The sequence below is a fragment of the Mytilus californianus genome, unplaced genomic scaffold (assembly GCF_021869535.1).
Source record: "Mytilus californianus isolate M0D057914Y unplaced genomic scaffold, xbMytCali1.0.p SCAF_17, whole genome shotgun sequence".
Classification (NCBI taxonomy): domain Eukaryota; kingdom Metazoa; phylum Mollusca; class Bivalvia; order Mytilida; family Mytilidae; genus Mytilus; species Mytilus californianus.
In genome coordinates this window covers 7,869,431-7,895,499 of record NW_026262659.1, presented here as the reverse complement: position 1 = coordinate 7,895,499, position 26,069 = coordinate 7,869,431, and the positions used below count along the sequence as shown (strand labels likewise).

The following is a 26,069-nucleotide window of genomic DNA, read 5'->3' as shown; positions in this document are numbered from 1 at the left end:
GCCTTCCCTGGTTTCCTAAGACCGCCTGTGTGTTCTCGTGGGAGCATGCTCTCGTTGAGCGCAGGAAGTCGTGGAATTCAACCCCGGCCGAGTCAAACCAAAGATTTTTAAATTAGTATTTGCTGCTACTCCGCTAGGTATGCGATAAGACTGGTGAACTCGGAGTCAGACTAATATGTTCAAGGTAGGGTGTCCTATCTTCGTGAGGTCTGTTACTTTTTGTACTAGCACATTAAAATCATGCTCATCGTGTTGGTCTAGTAAAAACAGGGTCATATTCATATTGCATTAACTTGTTCTCGTCCTGAATATGTATTTGATTTGCCGATGGACGTTAAACAGTAATTCATCATCATTTTTTGGATTCATGTATGTTTATGGAACAGTATTGAGATTTTCCCATTAATTCAAAACAAAAAATGAATCTTTCAAAAAAAAAAAAAAAAATGATAAAGTACTGTTGAAAACGTAAATACGTTTTTTCCCTATTTCAATTTTTCACTAAAACAATCAAAGCTAGGACTAAATACTGTATAAATAGATGTCAAAATGAAAAAAAAATGTTTATACTTAGATGAGTCAGAGCTTGGTGATATGTAGAATCAGCCACACTGTACCACATCTTTGCCATCATCCAGGTGTACTCTGGATCTGACGGTAAGAAAACCTGTTTGTAAAATATAAAATAATGATATAATATATAATAAACAACGATCCCCTGGAACTGTTACATCATTTGATCAACTTAAAACATAGACATGAAATTGTTATAATCAAAAATAATTCAAAACAACTATCATGTTTTCATCAAAACATTTAATAATTTGTTTGTTACAGCGAGAGTTGTCTCATTGGCACTCATACCACATCTTCTTATATCTATTGTTGACTGGTGTGTTAATTCAGGCCTGTTGGAAAATTTCGATATAGTGAGATGTAAACTAAGTGTAGGGCTAGATAACCGTCGTACATTTCGGATCATAAAAAGAGGAACTCTTTTTACCGTGAATTATCTTAAAACTATTTTAAATTTGCCCTTTTATCATTTATATGGTCAAAATTATAAATTAACTGGCCTTTTTAAATTGTTTGATTCGAACATCACTGATGAGTCTTTTGTAGACGAAACGCGAGTCTGGCGTACAAAATTTAAAGCTTTGTATCTATAATGAGTTATTCATTTAGAAAACATGGCTAAGCTTTGGATTTTAACCCGACTGTTTTGTTTTGTAAACTTACCTGCATTTACCTAAATAAGGAATGCTCAAAGCCATGGTTGTATAAATAACGTAAAAACGTAAGAAGCTATATTAGTCCACAAATCAATAGGCCACAGAATGATATATAAATTTATGACGAGTTTTTTTTCAGAGAAAAAGCCAAATTCATCTAAGGTCAACATTACCTGAAGGAGTTGGAACCTTAATATCCTATTACTTTCTTAATTCAATAATGAGATTTTTAGAAATAAAATTGTTATAAATCAGGACAGTACCGAGTCATAACTACTGAGCTTTACCATTATTATCTCATCTGGAGAAACATCCTATACATGCAAATACACGACATGAAGTCCGAGAGATTAATGATAATTGAAATTAACAAGTCAGTAGAATGCTGAATGATCAGCGTATACCATTACTGAAATATTTTTGAAATATTTAGTCTTGCAAATATGCTTTTGATTTCATAGTCCCGTTTATTCGTTTGTAAACTGGGAGAATAATCTGACAGAAATGTAAGTTATAGATAAGGTATCCCGCACTTACCGGATTACTTGGTCCTTTCTTCTGAAATAGCTGTATTGCTATTGGCATAAGACATTTGGCATCGTTAAAATAAAATAAAGCAAATGGACATGTCATCTGCAAGAAATAACAGTCAAATCTGTAATCGTGTTCAATATTTTGGGATATATTTGTCCTCGGCTACTTCAGATTTTTGATAACCGACTTCGTACTTATTTTCCAACTTTTAAAAGAATTTTTTATGAAAGTATTGTATGTACAGGGAACCTTGGCTGATTTCATAAATTGATTATAATGAATACTTGTACCAGTAGTTTCATATACATTTATGATGTTCTTTCCATTAACATTCGAAACTTTTCTGATTGTGTTCCATTAATATATCCTTCAGAAGTAGAAACTGAAACAACAGACACGGCTTCCTCCGCCTCATTTTTAGACTTATACTTCGAATTTGACATAAGCGGCCATCTCACTACCAAAATCTATGACAAACGAGACGATTTTAATTTTGAAATTATAAATTTCCCCCACCTTAGCAGCAATATACAAACTTCACCTGCATATGGGATATACATTTCCGAACTCATTCGGTATTCAAGAGCTTGCAGCTGCTTCTCAGATTTTATAAAACGTCACCACTGTCTGAGCAGAAAATTGATGAACCAGGGTTATGCCAAAGAACGTCTCGTCCTTTTTCTAAAAAAGTGCATCGGAAGATACCAAGACTTTTTTGATAAATATTTCGTATCAACTTCACAAATAATACTTGATGGTCTTGAAGTATAGATTCTAGGTACTGACGTTGTTTATCATCTTTATAACGTGTTATAGTTTTCTTTTTATTTGTCCTTGTACCATTTTAACCTTTACTGTTTAGTCCATTTTTGGTAATATAATTTTAGCGTGGCTCGGTATTTATACATCCCGCCATTGTGCTATTGTGCTATGGTCAATTTTGTATTCTTGTCTTTCATTTTTGCTTTTGTACTTTATCTATAGAGTGTCTTTATGCCATTAAATTTTTTGTTGTTGAAATGGTTATTTATTTTTATAGTGATTAAGATTATAACACAATGTTGACTGCTGTACCCCAATTTTTGACATTTTTACCTATTATGTCTGTTTGGTTTGCTTACACATTGTTGTCAATATAATGGAATTCTATACGACTGTCATACAAGCGCGTCTGGCGTATTAAATTATAAGCCTGGTACCTTTGATAACTATTTACACCACTGGGTCGATGCCACTGCTGGTGGACGTTTCGTCCCCGATGGTATTACCAGCTCAGTAGTCAGCACTTTGGTGTTGACATGAATATCAATTATATGGTCATTTTTATAAATTTCATGTTTACAAAAGTATGAATTTTTTCAAAATACTAAGGATTTTCTTATCCCAGGCATAGATTACCTTAGTCGTATTTGACACAACTTTTGGAATTTTAGGTCCTGAATGCTCTTCAACTTTGTACTTGTTTGGCTTTATAACTTTTTTGATCTGAGCGTCACTGATGAGTCTTATGTAGACGAAACGCTCGTCTGTCGTATTAAATTACAAGCCTGATACCTTTGATAACTATTTACACCACTGGGTTGATGCCACTGCTGGTGGACGTTTCGTCCCCGAGGATATCACCAGCCCAGTAGTCAGCACTTTGGTGTTGACATGAATATCAATTATATGGTCATTTTTATAAATTTCCTTTTTACAAAAGTATGAATTTTTCCAAAATACTAAGGATTTTCTTATCCCAGGAATAGATTACCTAAGTCGTATTTGGCACAACTTTTTGGAATTTTAAGTCCTCAATGCTCTTCAACTTTGTACTTGTTTGGCTTTATAACTTTTTTGATCTGAGCGTCACTGATGAGTCTTATGTAGACGAAACGCTCGTCTGTCGTATTAAATTACAAGCCTGATACCTTTGATAACTATTTACACCACTGGGTTGATGCCACTGCTGGTGGACGTTTCGTCCCCGAGGATATCACCAGCCCAGTAGTCAGCACTTTGGTGTTGACATGAATATCAATTATATGGTCATTTTTATAAATTTCCTTTTTACAAAAGTATGAATTTTTCCAAAATACTAAGGGTTTTCTTATCCCAGGCATAGATTACCTAAGTCGTATTTGGCACAACTTTTTGGAATTTTAAGTCCTCAATGCTCTTCAACTATGTACTTGTTTGGCTTTATAACTATTTTGATCTGAGCGTCACTGATGAGTCTTATGTAGACGAAACGCGCGTCTGGCGTATTAAATTATAAGCCCGGTACCTTTGATAACAATTAGCTAGCTATAAAACCAGGTTTAATTCACCATTTTCTATTAGGAAATGGCTGTACCAAATCAGGAATATGAATGTTGTTTTCCATTCGTTTTATGTGTTTGAGCTTGAATTTGCCATTTTATAAAGGACTTTCCGTTTTGAATTTTTCTTGAAGTTCGGTATCTTTGTTATTTTACTTTTTTCATAGTCAATGTTGAATTACAGGAAAAATCCCAATATACAGCTGATGTTCACACTATTGGCTTAAGAACTAATGTTGATCATATTAACTTAAATTAACTTATAAATTGATCAAGTATATTTTTAAGAGAAATTGGCGCTATTCTTTTGTAAAGTATAAGTATAGGGATAATGAAAATGCAGAAGTGTATTTTTCGAAAAATGAATGCATTTGTATAGAATAACATTTAGAACTTCAAACATTTACCTGCAATGTCTTACTGATTTTGTCTAGTACATCAATCTTTTTGTCAAATGCAATAAATGTTAAAAAAACATTGAAACTAATTACAAGTTGTTGTAAATTTTGTTCAAAATATAGATTTGTTGCCTAAACCTTGGTCAACAATCACTCGCGATTGATTAAAGAAAAACGAGATTATATATCAAATGGCATCTAAAATCATAGTTTAAGGAAAGAAAGCCGATATTATGACTAAATGAGAAAATACAAACAGATATACAATAATCACTTGCCCTACACTGAAAAAAATATTCAGCAAATACGACCCCCCAAAAAAGTTTCTTTTCAACTATTGGCACCCATCTTGTTACTATAGGCAAGTCAGAAGCTGCATTTAGGGATGTTATGCATGATGCCAAGAAGACTGGATTGATTTGGACTTTTTTTATATTCGATCGTCACTGATGAGACTTATATAGACGAAACGCGAGTATGGCGTACAAAATCATAAGCTTGATATATGTGATGAGTTTTGAAGTGTAGGTCAAGTGGTTGTTACATAGATAACACAATATCCTTAACATACAATTTCAGGTTCGATTGACTTCTAGCTGTGTTAAAACAAAAAAAAAGACGTTGCATACTAAATGAAAGTAATTCTGTTAAACATACACGACATCGAAGTCACGTGTATGAATAACTAAGCCACAAGTGAAGTTCAAATTATATATTTCGTATGCTTCCAAGTTGTCTATACCACATTATGTCTAGATCTGCCTAAAATGAAAACCTACACATATTGTACCAAATAACTAAAACAAAACCTTGAAACAATCCGCAGCTTAATTCAGTTTAGTTGGGTGATTTCGTTCATACAGACGAAAAAGGGAATTACGGAAAATACGTCAAGTGAAATTCAGTTTTGCAATTCTAGCGATTGCTTATTAAAGTCACAGAACACTTACAAAAGTGCAAATTCAGGACTGAAAAAATATTGCTCCTTGCATGAATGATGAATGAGAATTGTATAATAAGGTTTTACATATATCATTGATTTTTAAAGAAAACTGATCTGGAAATTTTTTCATTTAGTTTATTGCATTTTACATTTTCTCTGAAGAAATTGTTTTGAACAATCTGTCTTAGATGAAAGTTTGTGGTATATCTTTTTATTATACCCCCTTCTATAGTCTTTATTATTATGCTTCATGTCAAAATGCCAGATTTTGATTGGTAAATACAAGGGAGATAATTTACTCTATCTCATGGCAAATACTCTATTACCCTTCACGGAGACGCTTGTTCAATTGTGCGCTTTATTAAATACGGATGGTTGGTATGTAAAAGACGTGATAGTTATAACAGAACATTCAAAATAATAAATTAAGTAACACATGGCTGAGAGGGTTATAGAGCAAATTGTTACTCTTCGAAAAAACATTGTCAACCTTGGCTTAGCCTCGGTTGACAATGTTTTCTCGGGGGTAACACTCTGCTCTTTCACCCTCTCAGCTAAGTGTTATTTATATAATGATATACATTATATTAAACAACACTCCTTCTTCTTGAGAATGACACTTTGTGGTGAATATTTGATTTTTAGGGCTATGTTTTTACGGGATACCTTAACATCATTCAACACCGAGAGGTTATCATTTTTTTAAGGATGGGACCGAAATATTATTCATCTGCTAAATAGAGGCAACAGTAGTATACCGCTGTTCAAAAGTCATAAACTAGATTGAGATAAAACAAATCCAGGTTACAAACTAAAACCGAGAGAGACACATCAACTATAAGAGGAAAACAACGAAATAACAGAACACAGAAGTGCAACAAAAAAAAAACAAACAACAATGCAACATTCATAGAAACGAACTATTGAATAACAACTGCCATATTCCTGACTTGGTAGAGGACATTTTAAGAAAAAAATGGTGGGTTGAACCTGGTTTTGTGACTATCCAAACCTCCGCGCTTTATGGCAATGTTAAATATGCCTCTAAAATGACAACATTACATGACGGGTACAGAGTACAAATAAATGCAAAAATACCAAAGACAGAGAAATATATAAATAAATAATATAACAGTACATTTCGACATGTTAACCACAGAATAACAACGAATAACTAAAATAATTTAGGACAGTACACAAAAACAGCTTAATAAAATTACGAAGTGTGTGTCTGTAACACGAATGGATCAACGCCACAAAAAGTAACGTCACAGGTAAATTTCTAAAAATTGGATATAAATCAAGATTAGGTTTCTAATTATGTTATTTGTTGTATTTTATAACAATTTCAAGAATATTAATATAGAATTGTGTTAGTAATAGTGCAACTAACTATGTCGGCATTTCTTCCAAAACACACATAGTTGCTTTAAACTAAACTCATACAAATGAACTAGGTGATTAATTATCTTTCTTTTACATACGAATAGAAAATAGAAGATAGAATTACAACTATAAACGACACAAAGACAATATCCGATCAGAATTACAAATAAAATTTCGTAACTTAATACACGAACGCTGGATACACAAATACCGAGACACGTCTCATAGCAATGTGAATTAACACTCAGTAAAACAGTCACATTCGGGGATAGGTCACGTTCGGTACTTGTAAGACCAGACGACGTAAATGGTAAACCATAATCTAAGACTTGGAAAACATGTCCTTAGTTAGTTTAGACACAGACACATCGTATGGATCAACCAATTCGTGATGTTGTCCATAAAATTTACGGAGTGTCATTTTTAATCTTTCCTCCTCTTTACTTTGTTGGAGCAGTTTCTGCGTAAGGAGCACACACCTGTATATGAAGTCCGTATAGTGTGACATACACGAGCATAACATATCAACTGAGATATGTAAACACCATACGAGGGGGCAGAGGGTATATTACTTATGAGAAATGGGAAATTGATAATTGGGAAGTTGAAATCGTCCCGTTTGTCATAGATTTTAGTGTGAAGTCGTCCATCTGTGTCAATATTGAGGAAAATCTTTAACTCTTGAATAAAAATCAGCTGTACTCTTTTTCCTAATGAAAATCTTGGTGAAGAAGAGATTAAACTGAAAACAAAATCATTCGGTCCTTTCTTTAAAAAAATATCTTATGGCTACTCGTATTTAACATTTCGAAAGTTACTATAAAATCGTTCGGTAACAACGGTATTTAGACGAAAAAAGTCTAGATTAAATACTCTGGGAAAGTGTTTTTTGGGGACCTTTCGACTAAACAGCAAACAACACTTTCGCGGTTGAATGTTCGTAATATACTCAATTACATAAAACTTCGAGTATTTTAATATCTACAACTTTTACTGAAGATAAGACCGTAGATGAAAACGCTTTAACACCGATTGAACTAAAATGTTCGACTCCATAAATGACGCCAAAACATCCAGTAAATATTCATCTACATTAGTTTTGATTCTTATGGCATATGCTAAACGTGGTTTTATTCATATACGGCCTGTGAAAAATACTGTGGAAAGTTTAGATAAGCCAAATCCCTGATGCAGTTAGTGTTTATCCTTGACAGTTTTGATGGCGTTTTATTTTAATAAACGAAAGCAATACTAGTCATCCCATGTTAACTTTTATCTCGCACGAATTTGCACTTTTGTTAGCATTCTTTGATTTTATTAAGCAATCGTTATAGTTGATAAAATGAAGTCCACGTCTTTCATAATTTGAATTCGTAAACGGTCTGACACAACATACATCGTTACAAGTCGGGGCCTGTTATAGCTGACTATAAGGTATGGATTATTCTCGTTTTTGAAGGCCGTACGGTGACCTATAATTGCTTATATTCACGCCATTTGATTTCTTGTAGATAGTTGCCTTATTGTTTAAAAATAATCCCGCATCTCTTTATTCTACATTGTTACATTTTCATAAGAGATCATCGACTTGTTTTTGAAGATGTTTTAAAGATGGATAAAACTTACAGAAGTAAATAATTCAGCCGCGGGGAAAATGCTGTGTATTATTTTTGGTCTTATGTTCAATGATCAAAGGCTTAACTTTCATTAAATATTTATATATATATATATTTACCTGTTGTTAAACCTAAGCTATTGATCATTTAATGGCTTCGAAAACGTTGCCGATGTTCTTATGTATATTTATGCAATGCAAGTCCAGTTTCTCTCACACACTGGACTCTCATATCCCGGCATTTTCATTTTAACAAATAAACCTTTTATGTTCCAAAGTAACATATTTTGGAAAAACGCGAGATACTTCTGCCTTTGACAATATAAAATATCAATGGTTTATATGCGTGATTATTATGCATGAATCTATAAGGTGTCGAACACATTGAAGGTGTTTTATTGATAATATTATTTTCGACGTTTTAATGTGGAGTTAAAGTTTGCGAAATGTTTTCGTAGTATAATTTTTTATGGAAAATCTTATATTGTATAAGTTATATTTTGCCTATTGCATTATCATATAAAACCACCAAGACGAAAGATAAAATTCTTGTACAAATTAGACATATAAGTTACAGAAACTTCTGTCATGGTGAAGTCCTTTTTATAAAAAAAAAATAATACTATGAAACAATGACACCTCCATAACCAAAAAAAAAGACCAACGTACAAATGACAACTACAAATTATACAAGTTTAAGAAGCACGCAAAATTGAAAACTAGGTATAAAATTAGTCATTTTTCTAATTTAGATATTGCATCCATTTTAGCGTACGGTTAAAGCTTGAATTTTGGAATACTTTGCAATGCGTTAAATCTGGTGTAACAAAATATGTTAGAGTGTTGCATGGAATTAATTATACTTAAAATATTGCCAACAGATACTAATGATAACTTTGTATCCACTGCTATAAATGCAACACAATAAAGATTTATAACTACTTCTTACAATGGTTTCCCCAACAGTTGGACATCCTTCCAATATCGCCAAGTCTATAATAAACAGCCTTTTATCGTCCATGGCTTGTTTCATTGTCTTGCCTTCTAGGAACGGTTTGACCATTATTTCAGTCACTCCAAAACTATGAAGTACAAAGATAAAATGAAATTATTCTGCGATAAAAAATTACATTAACTGAGTAAGTAATATTATTGGTTAATCGGAACATATTTGCGTTCATGTTTAAATACACAAATGAGTTGATTATGACAGGTAATAAATAAATTAGAATAAATAAAAGAGTAGTTGGAATTTGACAATGCTATTTTCCCGATATCGATGACATATATGGGTTATGCATTCCAACAGATAGTTGGTAGTGCAATAGGTACTAGTTATGCACCTCTACTGGACGACATGTTCTTATTGGTACTTATATGACGAAGATTTCGTTCAAATAACCTTCTCAAATATATATATATATATATACATATATCACTTTCAGATATATATTCTCAAAAAAAAACCTGCTCCAACAGAGTGATAAAGGAAAAACGACTGAAATCGACAACACATACGTTTAATTGTCACCATCACGAAGTGATTGACCGATATGATATGTCTTTGTCTGTATTAACTAGTGATAGGTTTTCGTAGTCTTTGATTTTAAGGAACCATAATAGTCGTCTCATCTCTAATTTGACTGATTGATTGTGTTCTAATTTCGATTCTGACATTCGGAATGGATATGGATTCGAATGACGATAATGGATACATAACAGGAGATTCTTACCCAGCTGACGCACACAGCATGGCTCCTTTCTGAGTTTTTGTTTGTTACCTTGATTCGTCTCAGTACTAGTTATCGATTTATGACATTGGTAAACTACTGTTACCTAATGTAAAGCCCATTTTATAAACGCATTGGTATGAATTCATATAAGTAAGTGTAAATGAAAATGATCCAAACATATTTTTAGTGGATTTTATTTAAATTATAAGTAAAGGTTTTCTGACGGAGCTTGCTGATTTGCAAGTGCAAAATTTCATTTACAAACTTTTTTTTGTGATTCAGTCTACCAAGTTCACACATCAATACATAAAATTCAATTTCACTCATATTGACTTTTAATGTTTCATAGCGTATGCTTAATATTAATTAATTATTTGATATACTAAACACTTACTTTTTAGGAATTTCGGAACAGAGATTCAATATTGAAGGATTTAAACCGTTCAACCTCCGACGTCCAAAGCTAGCATCATCGTTGAAGGTTTTTGAACCCTGTTTACAAAACAATTACTATGGCAATATAGTTTATTCTTACTGTGTATTTCTTTGATGTAGCTATTATGTTGTAATTACAATTTGGTTAGTACGTTTTATTTTTTTCATCCCCAATATATATTGTGATGTTCTTACAGTCACACCAAAGAACAAAGTCAACTCGGGGAGGGGAGGAGGGTTGTCACACTGCAAAAACTTTGTGTGGGTCATGAATTTCAAGAAAAAAAGTATTAACAAAAATACCGAACTCCAAACTTCAATGTAAATTCAAAAGGGGCAAGACCATAAAACCTGACAAAATAATTATTATGGACTGGGTACAGGCATTTTCTGAAGTAAATGATGGTTTTTTTATCGCTAGCCAAACCTCCCATGGTAGGCCAGTTGTTTATAGTTCCGTTATATTAACAAATTTGGGAGGACAACCCATGCAGAAAAAAACTGGTTAATGTGAAAATACTTGAAATCCAGCAGCCAATTATGTGTAAACATACATGAAACATACAACACAATTGACTTCAAAATTAAAACAAAAATTAAAAATTAAATCTGAACCAAAATTGTGCACGTGTAATGTGTATGTATAAAATTAATTTCTATATTTTATGTGTGTATCTTTTATACACGCATATCACTTTTATCAATTACAACCTTTGTGTATTAACATATTCTATAGAATGAGTTATTTGATATTAATTATTACCTTAATAAATATGTTTTTTCCAGAATCCCGTTTCATACGCACTGTTATCATGTTTTCACGATATGATATTTTCATTTACATGTTTAATTTAACATGTTTAAAAATAATTATTGCAAGCCATATTTGATGGAAATTTTCAAATGGTGGCTTTCTATTTTACTCCCTGCAAGATAAATCTTCAAATTTCTAACAAATGTATAGCTTTCATGAATTGTTCTTAAACTTAAATAAAGTGCTGCGCCATAAGCGCATGATACGCCCGTCCCCTTTTTGCTTGTCTTTATGTCTTTAATGAATTTATATGACTAGAAATACTGTGAGCGCTGCTCAAATAGACTCCCCTCCCCCCCCCCCCCCCCCAAAAAAAAAAAAGACATGCACACACAGTGGTACCCATTGACACAAAACATGAATAATTTGGCACTATTTAGGCTAATTCAAGTTTAACTAAGTATGTGGCCTCTATTTTTGAATTTTTGAACGTATAAAGTTCTATCCGAAGTCAGAAAAATTGACAGTAATCGACAATGTTTCAACAAATAAAGTTCCATAACTCCGCAATATCATATAAGAAATTTGTAAAAAAACAAAAGGGAGCTTATTTCAATAGATATAAACAAGTCACCAAAATTTCATGGAAACTGCTCAAAGCGTTCATGAGTTATTGTCCGAAAACTGGAAAATTCCCATTTTTTAGCTCACCTCAATTGAGGTGAGCTTTTTTCATCACTTGGCGTCCGTCGTCCGTCGTCGTTAGCTTTTTAAAAAAATCTTCCCCTCTGAAACCACTGGGCAAAATTTAACCAAACTTGGCCACAATCATCATTAGGGTATCTAGTTTAAAAACTGTGTCCGATGACCCCCGCCAACCAACCAAGATGGCCGCCATGGCTAAAAATAGAACATACGGGTAAAACGTAGATTTTGGCTTATATCTCTGAAACCAAACCATTTAGAGTAAATCTAAAATGAGTAAAACTGATTATCAGGTCAAGATCTATCTGCCCTGAAATTTTCAGACAAATCTGACAACCTGTTGTTGGGTTGCTGCCCCTGAATTGATAATTTTAAGGAAATTTTGCAGTTTTTGGTTATTATCTTGAATATTATTATAGATAGAGATAAACTGTAAACAGTAATAATGTACAGCAAAGTAAGATCTACAAATAAGTTGTCATAAACAAAATTGTCATTCGACCCCTTTAGGAGTTATTGCCCTTAATAGTCAATTTCTAACAATTTTTTGTAAATTTTTGCAATCTTTTACAAAAATCTTCTTCTCTGAAACTACTGAGATAAATTTAACCATACTTGGCCATAATCATTATAAGGGTATCTAGTTTTGAAAATTTGTCCGATGACCCCGCCTTCAAACCATCATGGCCGACTTGGTTAAAAATAGAACATAGGGGTAAAATGCAGTTTTTGGTTTATATCTCTGAAACTAAAGCATTTAGAGCAAATCTGACAGGTGGCAAAAATGTTCATCAGATTTAGATTTATCTGCCCTGAAATTTTCAGACGAATCCGACAACCCGTTGTTGGGTTGCTGCCCTTGAGTTAGTAATTTTACAAAAATTTTGCAGTTTTTTGTTATCATCTTAGATATCATTATAATATCTAATATCTAATACTATTAATTATAATTTTAACCTTATTTTACATGATTTCCAAAGCATCAGTAAATACAGGTGAGCGACACAGGCTCTTGAGAGCCTCCAGTTATGAAAAAAGTCCCAATACTCCAAAACGTAAAATGAGAAATTTTCAAAAATCGAAAGGGAACTTATGTCAATATATATAAGTTTCATAAAAATTGCTCAAAGAATTTTTGATTTATAGTCTGAAAACTGGAAAATCTTTTTTTTTTATGCATAAAATTCAGGAAACGTAAAATCTAAAATTCATAAAAATCGAAAGGGAGCTTACGTCAGTTGATATAAACAATTCACCAAAGTTTCATGAAAATTGATGAAAGAGTTTTTTAGTTATTGTCCGAAGTGTTGACGACTGACGGACAGACAGACAGAAGGACAGACGGACGGACAACGGTATACCATAATACATCGCGTCAAAAACCATTGAAAAATGTGTTCAATTCTTGAAATTTTCAACCCAAAAATGTGCATTTATTATTTAACAATTTCTTTTATAGGCTTCTATTTACCGTCAAATCTTAAATTAACATGTGGTATCTGGGAGTGAGCCGCTATATTAACTTGCTGAAATCTATAAATGTGCGATTAATTCAATAGAATTGGAAATGAACCAACTCTATTCTCAAAAAATCAATTTTGAAGAGAAAGTATCTCAAACTGAAGCCTACAAGAAAAGGAATAACCATCAGCTGGAGAGTTTTCATTCGAATGATGTCATGTTTTGACATGACGTCAACGCGTCAAGATCAATCATGAAATTTCGAAATTTTATTTTATTTTAATTTTCAACATTTTCCAATGCTCTAATTAGTTCTTTTTATCATGCATTAGAATGAGAAAAAGTTCTGCTGACTGTTTTTTTTTTTCTATATGAATTTTTACACTGCATATCCGACATAGTAGTTGTACATATGATAAGATACATGTGGATTTACGTGGTGAGGGGGGAAATGTGTATTATGCGTTAAATATAAATATATCCAGAATGTCAACACGTTGTTGTATACAAAGCGAAAGCAGCACGAAATATTACAACTATTAGTAGCAATTACCTGTGGGACTCCAAACACTGTAGTATACACAGACTTCACGTCTTCGACATCCTTCCACTCGCGGCCGCTGGCCATCACCAATCTCTGACTTTCTTCTCGGTAAATTTTGCCTTTCAGACCCATGCTGAACTTTACATGAAAAAAAAAGTTTTAACATTATTCAAGCAACTTACAATAGAAAAGAAAGGATATGGGATATCCATCCATGACACAAAATCAGTACTTGCAAAGCAAAAAAAAAAAAAAAACCCACAAAAAGCAAAGGCACATGTACGTCGCTTGTAATGTTGTTCCTGAAGTCTTTATTATTTATTTCATTCCATTTAGGTTGTCCAAAAATCAATGTAAGTTGAAATCATCAGGGTTTCTTGGTTCATATTTTACGTTGACCTAAAAGATTAGTTATGTTATTCCCTGTATGAAGTCTGGCTCTATCTTGGCTAATTGTACTCTATAAAGCTATCTGTGCGCATGTGTAAGTAAACGAGTTGTACAAATTGTTGTGAATAAGATTTCATGATTTATCGTATTTTCTAAGATAGAATTCCTTTATTGAAACGATTTGATTTATGTGCAATATCTTATAAGGAGATGTGACAACTAACGACCAAAGTTCAAATGAAGTCAATGTAAGCAATTTTAAGCAACCGTACGGCCTTACTTACTTAATAAACACTATGGTCATTACATTATGTTAGGACATGTGCGCATCACACGATAATTTCATGGAACTACATTTAACGGACAATGTATATTTCTTAAATTGCCGTTGGCAGTTATAAAATTCTTATTTTCGATACAATGAATAGTCAAATAATACCTATAAGCATGAAACCAACTTTAGACATGTATTCTGATGTCATAACTTTTTGATTATTTCTAGGATTTAACTGAAATTAAGCCACTTTCAAAAACATATCTCTTATGTCTTGAGACCATCTTAGAATATATTTTAGTTCTGAGACACTTTGGAAAATTAGGGCCCTTATCTTTTACTCATCAGATTTAAAATGGCAACAAATATACATATTTATACTAAAACGAGATTATTAAAACGTATATATTTTGTTATATGCTTGAATTGAATGATATTTCCTTGTTAAGTATAAAACCGGTTTTAATTTTATGTATTTTTTAAAGTTTTATTATTTCAATTGTAAATAATCAAATACAATCTTTGAGAAAAGAAAAGTACTTTTAAAAGTGTGTGAACATTAATATATGCTTTTGATGTTTGACTAGTCAGCCTTATCTACTGCTTCTTTTCGTTAATAATTCATAAATCCGTGTTTATTTGATAAAAATGAAAGCGTGTCAAAATTAGTTAACATACATTATGACTTATACGCTCCATATGTACTGTATTTTGATGTATGTCAAATTCTATGGATAATACAAAAGGAATATCATGGGAAATATACTATAAAAAGATGTTCTAGTCCATTTCCCCATCACTATAAAAACTTCCGAAACCTGAATTATTATTGTGATTGTAAATGTTTTGTTTTGACAACGCAAGCAAAACATTGTCAGAGGTAGATTTTCTAGAAATAAGTGTATTTTATTAGATTTTATATTATCTTGTATTCACATTTTTTGCACCGATTTGCAATTGAGCTTCGCTGTTCAGGCTTTTCAATTGCTTGTACCGACTTGCAATTGCGCTACACCATTCCGATTTTTTAATTTCTTGCACCGACTTGCAATTGTCCACCACTGTTCCGCGGCTATGGTACATGAATATATGCAATATGCAGATTAAACTTACTTGATAATCAAATGAGAATCTCTCATCTTCTGGTAATTCTTTTACCTAAAAGAAATCATAATTATTTTTTTAATATCATAAAATACTATAATTCAAAATGATCAAAGATGTCTACAGCAAACATAATAAAAAAAAAGGATAAAAAACAGTTTAATTCTTACGTCTGACCTCCAAATTTCTTTTATGTATGAATATAAAGACTGATAAAACCAATCACTATGACATCATTATAAATCAAAGCGCGAAAGCGCTGTAAAGGCAGTTAATTACAGGTTGTGTGTATTTTTAGTCCAGTTATATCATTATCTTGCATAGTACATTGTACTTATCAGAGGTGGCTTTCAGTATTTAAGATTTAGAGTTCTCTAATGATATTGAACAAGTTTTATGAATGTCATATTCTGAGCACTATATGAAGGCGATTGTTCTCACTTGTTTATGAACTAGTGCATTATGTCCAGTTAGTACCTTTTTTATCTATGTTTATAGTCAAATACTGTTTAAAATAGTTTGGCATTTTCTTTTAAGTAATAAGTAAATGTTATCAACTGTATTTTATTCAACTTTGCAAATGTGGTTTGTTACTGGTAAGTACAATGTATGGATGATAGTTGTTTCATTGGCAATCATGACACATCTCCTTATTTATATAATGATCTATATTCAACGACCTCAGGTACAAAAAAAATGTATGTAACTAAACTATGATGGGAAACCTTTGACTTCTTTCTTTAATATAAACTTTTGATTTGGTACCATAGAACTATGTAGAATAAATGTACATTGCAACATGTCAACTCTTTCAATGACAATACTTTTTTTAGAAACTATAACTCCAAGCAAAATTATATTTCCAAGTATAAAGTAATTTATGAATGAAACAAGAGTGCACACGCTGAAATGTCTCGCCTTCTTTACTAATCATTGATATTATGTTGATAGTCCTAAATATAAAGCTTTATTACAACTGTCACATAAACTTAACATTAACCAAGTAAACTAAACATTGACCAATGAACCAAGAAAATGAGGTCAAGGTCAGATGAACCATGCTAGGCAGGCATGTACAGCTAACAATTCTTCCATACAACAAATATAGTTGACCTATTGCTTATAGTTTAAGAAAAACAGACCAAAACACAAAAACTTAAAACTGAGCAATGAACCTTGAAAATGAGGTCAAGGTAAAAAAAAAACCTGCGTGACTGACATATAGATCATAAAATATTTCCATACACCAAATATAGTTGAACTATTGCATATAGTATTAGAAAAAAAGACAAAACTCAAAAACTTAACTTTGACCACTGAACCGTGAAAATGAGGTCAAGGTCAGATGACACCTGCCAGCTAGACATGTACACCTTACAATCATTCCATACACCAAATATAGTAGACCTATTGCATACAGTATAAGAAAAACAGACCAAAACACAAAAACTTAACTATAACCACTGAACCATGAAAATGAGGTCAAGATCAGATGACACCTGCCAGTTGGACATGTACACCTTACAGTCCTTCCATACACCGAATATACTAGACCTATTGCTTATAGTATCTGAGATATGGACTTGACCACCAAAACTTAACCTTGTTCACTGATCCATGAAATGAGGTCGAGGTCAAGTGAAAACTGTCTGACGGGCATGAGGACCTTGCAAGGTATGCACATACCAAATATAGTTATCCTATTACTTATAATAAGAGAGAAATCAACATTACAAAAAATCTTAACTTTTTTTTCAAGTAGTCACTGAACCATGAAAATGAGGTCAAGGACATTGGACATGTGACTGACGGAAACTTCGTAACATGAGGCATCCATATACAAAGTATGAAGCATCCAGACCTTCCACCTTCTAAAATATAAAGCTTTTAAGAAGTTAGCTAACGCCGCCGCCGGATCACTATCCCTATGTCGAGCTTTCTGCGACAAAAGTCGCAGGCTCGACAAAAAGGAGTTCTTAATTAAGTAATAAACTGATTCGCTGAGCGCAGCTGGATACACCCACAGAGGTCCAACCCTGAACAGTTGAGGCAAAAATGGACACAATATTCAAGCTTGATACAGGTCTGAATTTGGATTGTAATTAAATATTTGACATATTATAGTTTCTGAATAAATGTAGTCAAAGAACTTGTAATCGGTTATATGAATTGAATTTATATTCAGTTAAAGATTTCTTGCTGTTGTGCAATACACTGTGCTGTTGCGCAATACTTAATAAATCTGTTGCCAGACTATAAACAAATAAAGTTCAATTTCTTCTCAATGTCATATTTGAAATTTATGAAAATCAATAGGGAGATTACATCAATAGCTATAAATAATTCACCAAAGTTTCATGCGAACTGCTTAAAGCATTTTTGAGTTGTCCAAAAACTGGAAAATCCCCCCCCTTTTTAATGAATAAAACCCCATAACTCAATAATGTAAAATCTAAAATTTATAAAATTCTAAAGGGAGCTTACAGATTGATAATTTAGTCTTAGATGCAAGATTTTTTTATCAGTTGTTTGTGGCTTTGAACTAGCTGTCAGTAAATGCGAGTACTCTCAGATCTGTACTTAGTGTCTTTTTGTTGTTTGGATGTACAACTACCCGGCCACGTCCACTTGTATTTGTATTTATCCATCTGATGAGTTAAGCCTCTTTCAACTGATTTTTATAGTTCGCTCTTATATTGTACTGTTACACCACTGTCCCAGGTTAGGGGGTGGGTTGGGATCCCGCGAACATGTTTAACCCTGCCACATTCTGTATGTACATGTATGTGCCTGTCCCAAGTCAGGAGCCTGTAATTCAGTGGTTGTCGTTTATGTGTTGCATATTTGTTATTCGTTCATTTTTTGTACATAAATTAGGCCGTTAGTTTTCTTGTTTGAATTGTTTTACATTGTCATTTCGGGGCCTTTTATAGCTCACTGTGCGGTATGTGCTTTGCTCATTGTTGAAGGCCGTACTGTGACCTATAGCTGTTAATTTCTGTGTCATTTGGTCTCTTGTGGAGAGTTGTCTCATTGGCAATCATACCACATCTTCTTTTTTATATTTACATCAACAGATATAAACAATTCACCAAAGTCAAGGTGAGACAACAAAACTTAGTTGTAAGATCTCTGAAATTATTTACACGGTACAAGTTTTTCTAATTGTTGGAGATTGTATGGTGACAGTAACACCTGTAACTGCTTAACCCATTTCTTATGCACTTTGGTTCGATAAACTCACTGAATATCATACCACATCTCCTTATTTTTATATGCATTACAATTTACATGTGCATGTAATTGTAAATAATATTTATATATATATATCAGAACAAACTTCATTGCGTCACTTTTATTTATGCATCCTTTGGCACAATACAAGTTCTAAAATTACACAACATAAAACAACTAAATGTTATTTCAGATGAAAGTTTTGTTTCAGTTCCATTCATAGGATTTATTAGAATTTTGTATGTTTTGCCAAGTCCAATAATTAGCTCTATGTGCACGTGTTAATTGGAGACTTTTCTATCCCGTATAAGAGTTTTGGAACTAATTCTGTTTCTTTTTTTGAAAAAAATGAGCAAACAAATCTTGCACATTTAAACCTTTGTCTGCCATCACACTGTCACCTGGATCACATAATTGAACTATTCTACATCTTTCAACTATTTCACAGTCACTGGTACAACCAACATATGCATTAGAGACATAGTTGACTAAACCACCAGGTGTCGAACATACAAGTATTTTCAGTGTTTCTGTTTTTATATGATGAAAAGGTTGCCTGAGCTCTAGGAGCTTTAGGTTTTATCACGGGATATTCTGTGCTGTCAATAATAATCCAAGTTGTAGGAAACTTTAATTCTAAGTTGGATGGCGAAAAATACCTGACTAAACCACTAAAAACAATCCATGTTTACACAATATTCTTAACACTAGTTTCAATCTAGAATCTAGACAGTTCAAAGTTGGTTGTATAATGCATCAATTTCATCAAAGTCATAAAAAAACTGATTTTCAAATGACACCCTATCAATTTGAAAATATATGTATCTCAAACAATGTGCTGTTGGACCAAGTGTGGTCAAAACAAATAAAAATTTAGTATACAACTCTAAACCGGTATAAAAATGCATGGCTGTGTCACGTGTCTTCATTTCAAAATTCTCTGCTGAAAATATAGGCATTGATGGTGTTTGCGTAATTCCATCTGTGAAGCTCAACATTAGCTCGGCAGTTGGTGGTGGACAGTCATAAATCCTGTCTGCAGTATGAATTACTTCTTCAGGAAAACCAACTTTACAATCAAAACTTTCCTCTAGATTTCTACTACAATATTCATCAAGTTTAGTTCTTTTGTTTTCACAGGAAACTGCCCTGATTTTTCTTTTTGCGGACGATTCAGTCTCTTGCTTGGTCCAGGAAAATAGGCTGGGATTGGCAGTAGACTTAAGTCTCTGTATGGTGGGTTTGTGCCCTGAAAAAGGTTATAAAACATTAGTTTTTGGATAATTAAATGAACTTCCATTAGCAATGCATACTTTGTACAGAAGCAAGTTAACTCGTACCATTGTAAACTCGTACCACGTAAATACCACTGGGAAGTCGTACCAATCAGAACTCGTACCACTGCAAACTCGTACCATTAAAAATATATTCAAAAATACGAAAGTTTTATGATTTTTTTTTTTTGTAAACTAAATAAAAAAAGTTGAATTACTTGAATTTTATACTAGATTTTAATGAAAACTTAGACAAAAATACAAATGTTTTATGATTATTTTTTTTTTAATCTTTATACAAAAAATTAAAATATCTTTGAAATTTATACCAGATTTTAATGAAAACTTAGACAAAAATACAAATGTAATTTCTTAATTACCATGCTAATAGATATATTAAATTCCTTTGATTGTGTGATTATTGGTTGATTATTAACTAATCAACTTGGTTTTTTTTTATCTTTAACTAATCAACTTGTATAATCATATAAGCATGGTCATATTCTGCTGAAATGTGCTGAATATTGTATAAAAATAAATTTCATACTTTCTAACTGTTGGTCATAAACAATTTTAAACCTTTAAAACACAATCAATAAATTCTTTCATTATATAAAATTCCTTTTAGAAACAATAGAAAAATACCCAAATCTATTCAATGTTACTGATTTGGAATGATTAAAAATTAAATCAAATAGTTGTCAGTAAAAGTTTAAAAAAGAGTCTATTCAAGGGAGACAACAAAGCCAATCTGCCACGGTTTTCTCTATCCAATTAGACAAGGAAAATTAGCTACAAATTGGTTATTGTAATTTCAAATTATATACATTTTACAGACTTAAGAGGTATTGAGTGAAATTAAAGTATATATTCATCATTAAACACCATTTGAATTTTACAATGGTATGAATTTACCGTGGTACGAGTTAGCAGTGGTACGAGTTTGCATTGGAACGAGTTTTTGTTTAGTGGTACGAGTTGACATTGGTACGAGTTACAATGGTACGAGATAACTATAATTCCTTTGTACTCGTAACCTGGCAAAATATTAACTAGATTTATTCATTACAATCTGGATAAAACTATGTTAGCCTGATTCAATGTACATCAAAATGTATGTTAAAATTGTTATGTAAATCCAAAGGACAAACAATGAGAGACGTATGCAACAAACATACATTGTTTGTACCTAAATAACTATAATATAGATGAGAGCATGTCATTGTTTTGTTCCTGTTAACATTGTCATTGATATTTTTCAAGAAAGTCTATGAGACATAGCTTATGCATTCCTGTCATTACTACATAAGCATTATTACTGCTAAAATAATTCTCAGTATGATATACCTCTTGTAAGAAATCATTATAATTGTAGCAAGCACCAAAAAATCTCAAACAGATCACATTGAATCGTTATCCAAAAAATTATGACGTCTTGAATTAACCACCCCCTTTTATTCTAAAACGATAATTGCGGTTGTAAACTGACTTTGGTTTATTCGCATGGCGATTACATATATAACTATATATTTTTAAAAGAAAATAGAGTTTTACCATGAATAGTTTCCTGCACGTAGTCTTTTTCAGTAAAATGTGCCTTGCAAACAACAGCTGATTGAGATGGACTCCACGATTTCATCGTGTTCTCGTCCAATCTGCGTATGGGCCATGGCGTTGATCCAACTTTTCCTTCTTTTTAAGTCATTTGGAAATGCATGTCCTCCTCTTAAATGACATCCAGGTACACAACAACAAGTACTTTGCATCGTTAATTAAAAATGCAACTGTAATAGTTGCACAGTGCAGAAACCGGAAGTTGAAGTACAGGATCGGCTACCACGGCGCCACCTATTCAGGAACGATAATTTGCTACTTTATATAACTGCGAAATAACAATAACGTTAGACGGGTTCGCGTGCATAAACAGAAATGCGCTTTAAATTGTATAATATAATTCATGTTCAGTCGACCTTTAATTATTATATCAACGACTGAAATGATTTATAAACATCTGGATTGCAGAAAATACTCGAAATTAACCCGAGCTCTTTCCACACGGAATTCAAATAATTCTAGTTTGTCAATCGGTTGACTGCTTATAATGTAAAATACAAATATATCAAAAGTTTTTAAAACTAACAAAGCACAATGATCGTTTCTCTATTTCCCAATGTAAATGAAATGAGACAAAAAACATTTTATACCACAATAAGAAGAGGAGAGAATCAACATTTTCCGGATCTACTTGGAGCTAAATGACCCCCCACGTAGATAAGTTGGATATCGCGGAAAGAAATATTAACACGACAACTAGAAAGGCATTAAAGCACTGCCTTTAAAAAAGGAGATGTGGTATGATTGCCAACGAGTCAACTATCCACCCAAGTAAATAAACTATGATATCATGCCTGTTTTACTGTTTTAGATATTTTCGATCTTTCCGTAGATCTCATGGGATAATCGGGTTTGGATTTTGGTAGGTTTTGTAACCGTTGCTAATTTCTAGGCAATACCATGGTTTTCTGTTAGTGTAAGATACATTTTTAGTATCCCAAACTTGTGAATTATCCTAGGCAACAACTATATGCAAACGTCATGTTTCTGGGTATAAATAGTAGCATGTTAAATTATTTGAAGGAAATACACTTAAATCAAACACATGTAGCCTATACAATATGTAGGTAGCATTACTATGTTTGAGTGAGTAAATGGTAAATGATTATTGACAGTATGAAACTGGTAGTATGCATTATCGGTCGTCCCACTGACTATATAAATCTGCTCAGCTATTGATAAAATTACATATGACGGCTTTGTGACGTTAAATACGTTGACCTGGCCATGATAACTTTGACCCGGACATATCACCGACTTCATAATAAATGAACCGACGTTGATAAGTTTAACCCGAATTTGTCAAGTCATCTTCCGGTTTGCTGGTGAAAAAAAGAAACACTTGTTTCTATCATGCAAAATACGCAAATACAACCCGATAAATCGAATATTTGGTTATCTGCGTATTAATATTGTAAAATATCAGCTCAGCTCGACACAATATGAAGCCTTTTTGGACTCGTTCGCTGCGCTCACTCGACCAAACGCTTCATGTTGTGACTCGCAGCTGATATTTTACATTATTACATTGGTAGCAATGAATTACATTGATTTCCCAGTCAAATAAAAACCGATAATTTCACATGTGAAATAAACGTGGTTATTTCACTCTCTGACGTCATACAACAATATGCGTTGTCATGACGTCGATAACGTCGGATCAAAACAAATTGTGAATGCGTAGAAAAAAGATATAGTTCCTTACATTTTCTACATTAATTTCATTAAAAAAAGTCCTTTGCCAATGTAATAAAAAGAATAACTAATCAAAGAATTCAAATATCGAAAAAAAAATTAACTCGTGACCGAACAACACTGATAATTAACTCATGCGCTACGCGCATTCGTGAATTAATGTGTTGTTCGATTAGTTATTCTATAAATATCAATATGCAGACAATCTGATAATCGGTACGTATTTAGCATGATTTTTATTAACGACGCTGTACATACACTACCAGCTGTTTACTCCGGGATGTTACTGTTACATGTACCAACATAAAAATTGATTCTATATTGTCTAGCTAAAGGTATAATTCTAAACAGATTTAAAACAACTTTGTGCAGGTTTTAATTTTTAGTTGTGTAACTTAATGAATCGTAACAGACCGACATTTTAAAAAGCCCCCGAACTGTAAAATGCTTTCACTTTGTATAATCTCAATTATTGAAAGTGTGAATAAATACCACAAAAGTAAAGTACTGCAAAGATTTACTTAAAATATAGACAAAAATTAAAGTACATAATTTTGGTTAGAGGAAAGGTCCATGTCTGAACACCTAAATTCAATGGTAAATATAATATAGAGGCACAATGCACTCAGTATCTTTTCATCAGGTTACAGACGTAAAGATGTATAGAAGCAAAATACGGTATTTATTCGGTTTTTCGTTCATTTTTTATTGCAATTGCTGAACAATGGCCCTACATTCGAGATGAATTATTGCGATTTTACAAAAAGCTGAACATAAATCATGCTTGTAAACTTTAGAATGCAAGGTTTCATTTTTTGCGAAATGAATCCCGTCAAAGATTTTTCAGTTATAAAAAGATCGCAAAATTACAGTTTTTATTTCCATTTGTGGTGGTCGATAAAACGTATTTTCTTGTGATTTTTATTTCTGGCAAAATGGAGATAACCTAATTTGAAAAATGTGTTAATGTATTGCAAATTTGATACTGACGTTAGGTACAACTTTTATTAAAAAAAAGCAGATATGGATATACAAATATGAGGTAGGTATGTTTCGTTATGTTTGTATACGTCATTTCTGGATGTAACTTTCAAGAAATGGTGGTGTTAAACGTCAAAATGAAGTATTTGGTGAAAAATTCATGAAATTTATAAAGTGTTCAGTTCATTTTACTGTATTCTTACCTGAGCAGGTAATCCAGGTACCTTAACTTGAAGCTGATAATCTCTCTGTATGTTCTGAAGCTCTACCATTCTCATTTCTTTGAATGGATCGTCTTGTGGCAAACATGTGTCAATGTGATTGAAAAAGTAACGCTGGTTCTCTTTGATCCATTTCATTGCTGGGAATATTGATGTGATGTTGGTTGCCAAATTGGTAACTTCAATCCAATCTAAATACCAGTTGCTGAACAAACCATATGCGTCTCGCCACAACTCAATTCTTTGCACTTCTGGTATGTTGACTTCAGAATCAACAGAATAGTTATCAATATTACCTCTTTCGAAATCATTTTTAAAAAAGGTATCAAGAGTCTGCTTGTTTGTCTGGGTACCTTTTCCATGAAGTATTAGATAAACATTAGCATCCGTTCCTGCTCCCTTTTTGTCTCCAGTTTTAACCGTTATCTTATAGGAAACCATTTTACCGAACGTTGATCACCTGTACATTAAAGTAACAAACAAAATAAGAATGTGTATATTTGACATGCAAGAGTAATCAACATTACCCTATGTAAAAAAACTCTTAAAAATGTAACGCATGATTCGCTTGAAAAGGCATACATTTTTTGTAAGTGTTTACAAGATTTAACAAACCGTGTATGATATCATATAATTGTGTCTGTACATTTAGTTATCTATTATTTATAAATAACAAAATCAAAATATTGTATAGTTTACAAATCACGTTTGTATCATTCGCCTCTCTTTAACAATATGTATAACATATAAACGAATATGGTAAACAATTATATCTTGTACTTTTTCGCTGGTTAAGTTTCTATAAACGTAAAACGTTGAAAATGACTATGGCAAATAGGCTATCATAAGCATAAAACATGCGGTAGGAATAATTTAAATATATACATGTACCTTGGAATCGTAACTACATTATAAGTTCATGAGTATCAAATTTCTTCATGTCCTTGTAAAGTGGGTTTAAAAAACTAGAGAATGCTGTTACAAAGATTCACGAAACGTTAATGAAAGGAATATTTGAATCTTTGGAAGATAGCTGGCTACCTTTCGATTTTGAAAAAAATAACAACAGTTTTGTCGTTTTAGAGTAACACTACTTTACTGTCAGAATGTAGGTAATATTTTTAAATGTCACACACCAAATGTTGCACAACAGCTCAAGGTGTGTTTGGATCAAACTACAAATTTACATGGTTGTAATTGATGAAAGATAGCACCCGTTCGGTTTGAAAAACAAACAGATCT

The 26,069-nt window shown here is 32.5% G+C and overlaps 3 protein-coding genes across 5 annotated transcripts in view; 1 reads left to right on the top strand and 2 right to left on the bottom strand.

The window, feature by feature from the left end:
* The window catches only part of LOC127726325 (cyclin-G2-like), a 486,290-nt gene that overhangs the window by 102,141 nt on the left and 358,080 nt on the right, over positions 1-26,069 (top strand). The window lies entirely within an intron of this gene.
* Positions 1-26,069, bottom strand: part of LOC127726321 (allene oxide synthase-lipoxygenase protein-like) — a 157,400-nt gene that overhangs the window by 16,541 nt on the left and 114,790 nt on the right. The window contains exons 2-8 of one of the 3 annotated variants that reach the window (XM_052233644.1): positions 24,810-25,287; positions 15,818-15,862; positions 14,050-14,178; positions 10,536-10,633; positions 9,358-9,490; positions 1,770-1,865; positions 571-667 (exon numbers count right to left, since the gene is read on the bottom strand). In XM_052233644.1, the coding sequence (XP_052089604.1) occupies positions 571-667; positions 1,770-1,865; positions 9,358-9,490; positions 10,536-10,633; positions 14,050-14,178; positions 15,818-15,862; positions 24,810-25,268 (1,057 nt within the window). In that variant the 5' untranslated portion in view covers positions 25,269-25,287. The remainder of the gene's footprint in view (positions 1-570; positions 668-1,769; positions 1,866-9,357; positions 9,491-10,535; positions 10,634-14,049; positions 14,179-15,817; positions 15,863-24,809; positions 25,288-26,069) is intronic. The other 2 variants (XM_052233645.1, XM_052233646.1) reach the window with 2 other exon arrangements.
* LOC127726330 (uncharacterized) lies at positions 19,714-22,303 on the bottom strand. Its single transcript, XM_052233655.1, has 2 exons — positions 21,871-22,303; positions 19,714-20,291 (listed from the first exon to the last, which is right to left on the bottom strand). The coding sequence occupies exons 1-2, from the start codon at positions 21,953-21,955 to the stop codon at positions 19,777-19,779; spliced, it is 600 nt and encodes a 199-aa protein (XP_052089615.1). The 5' UTR covers positions 21,956-22,303; the 3' UTR covers positions 19,714-19,776.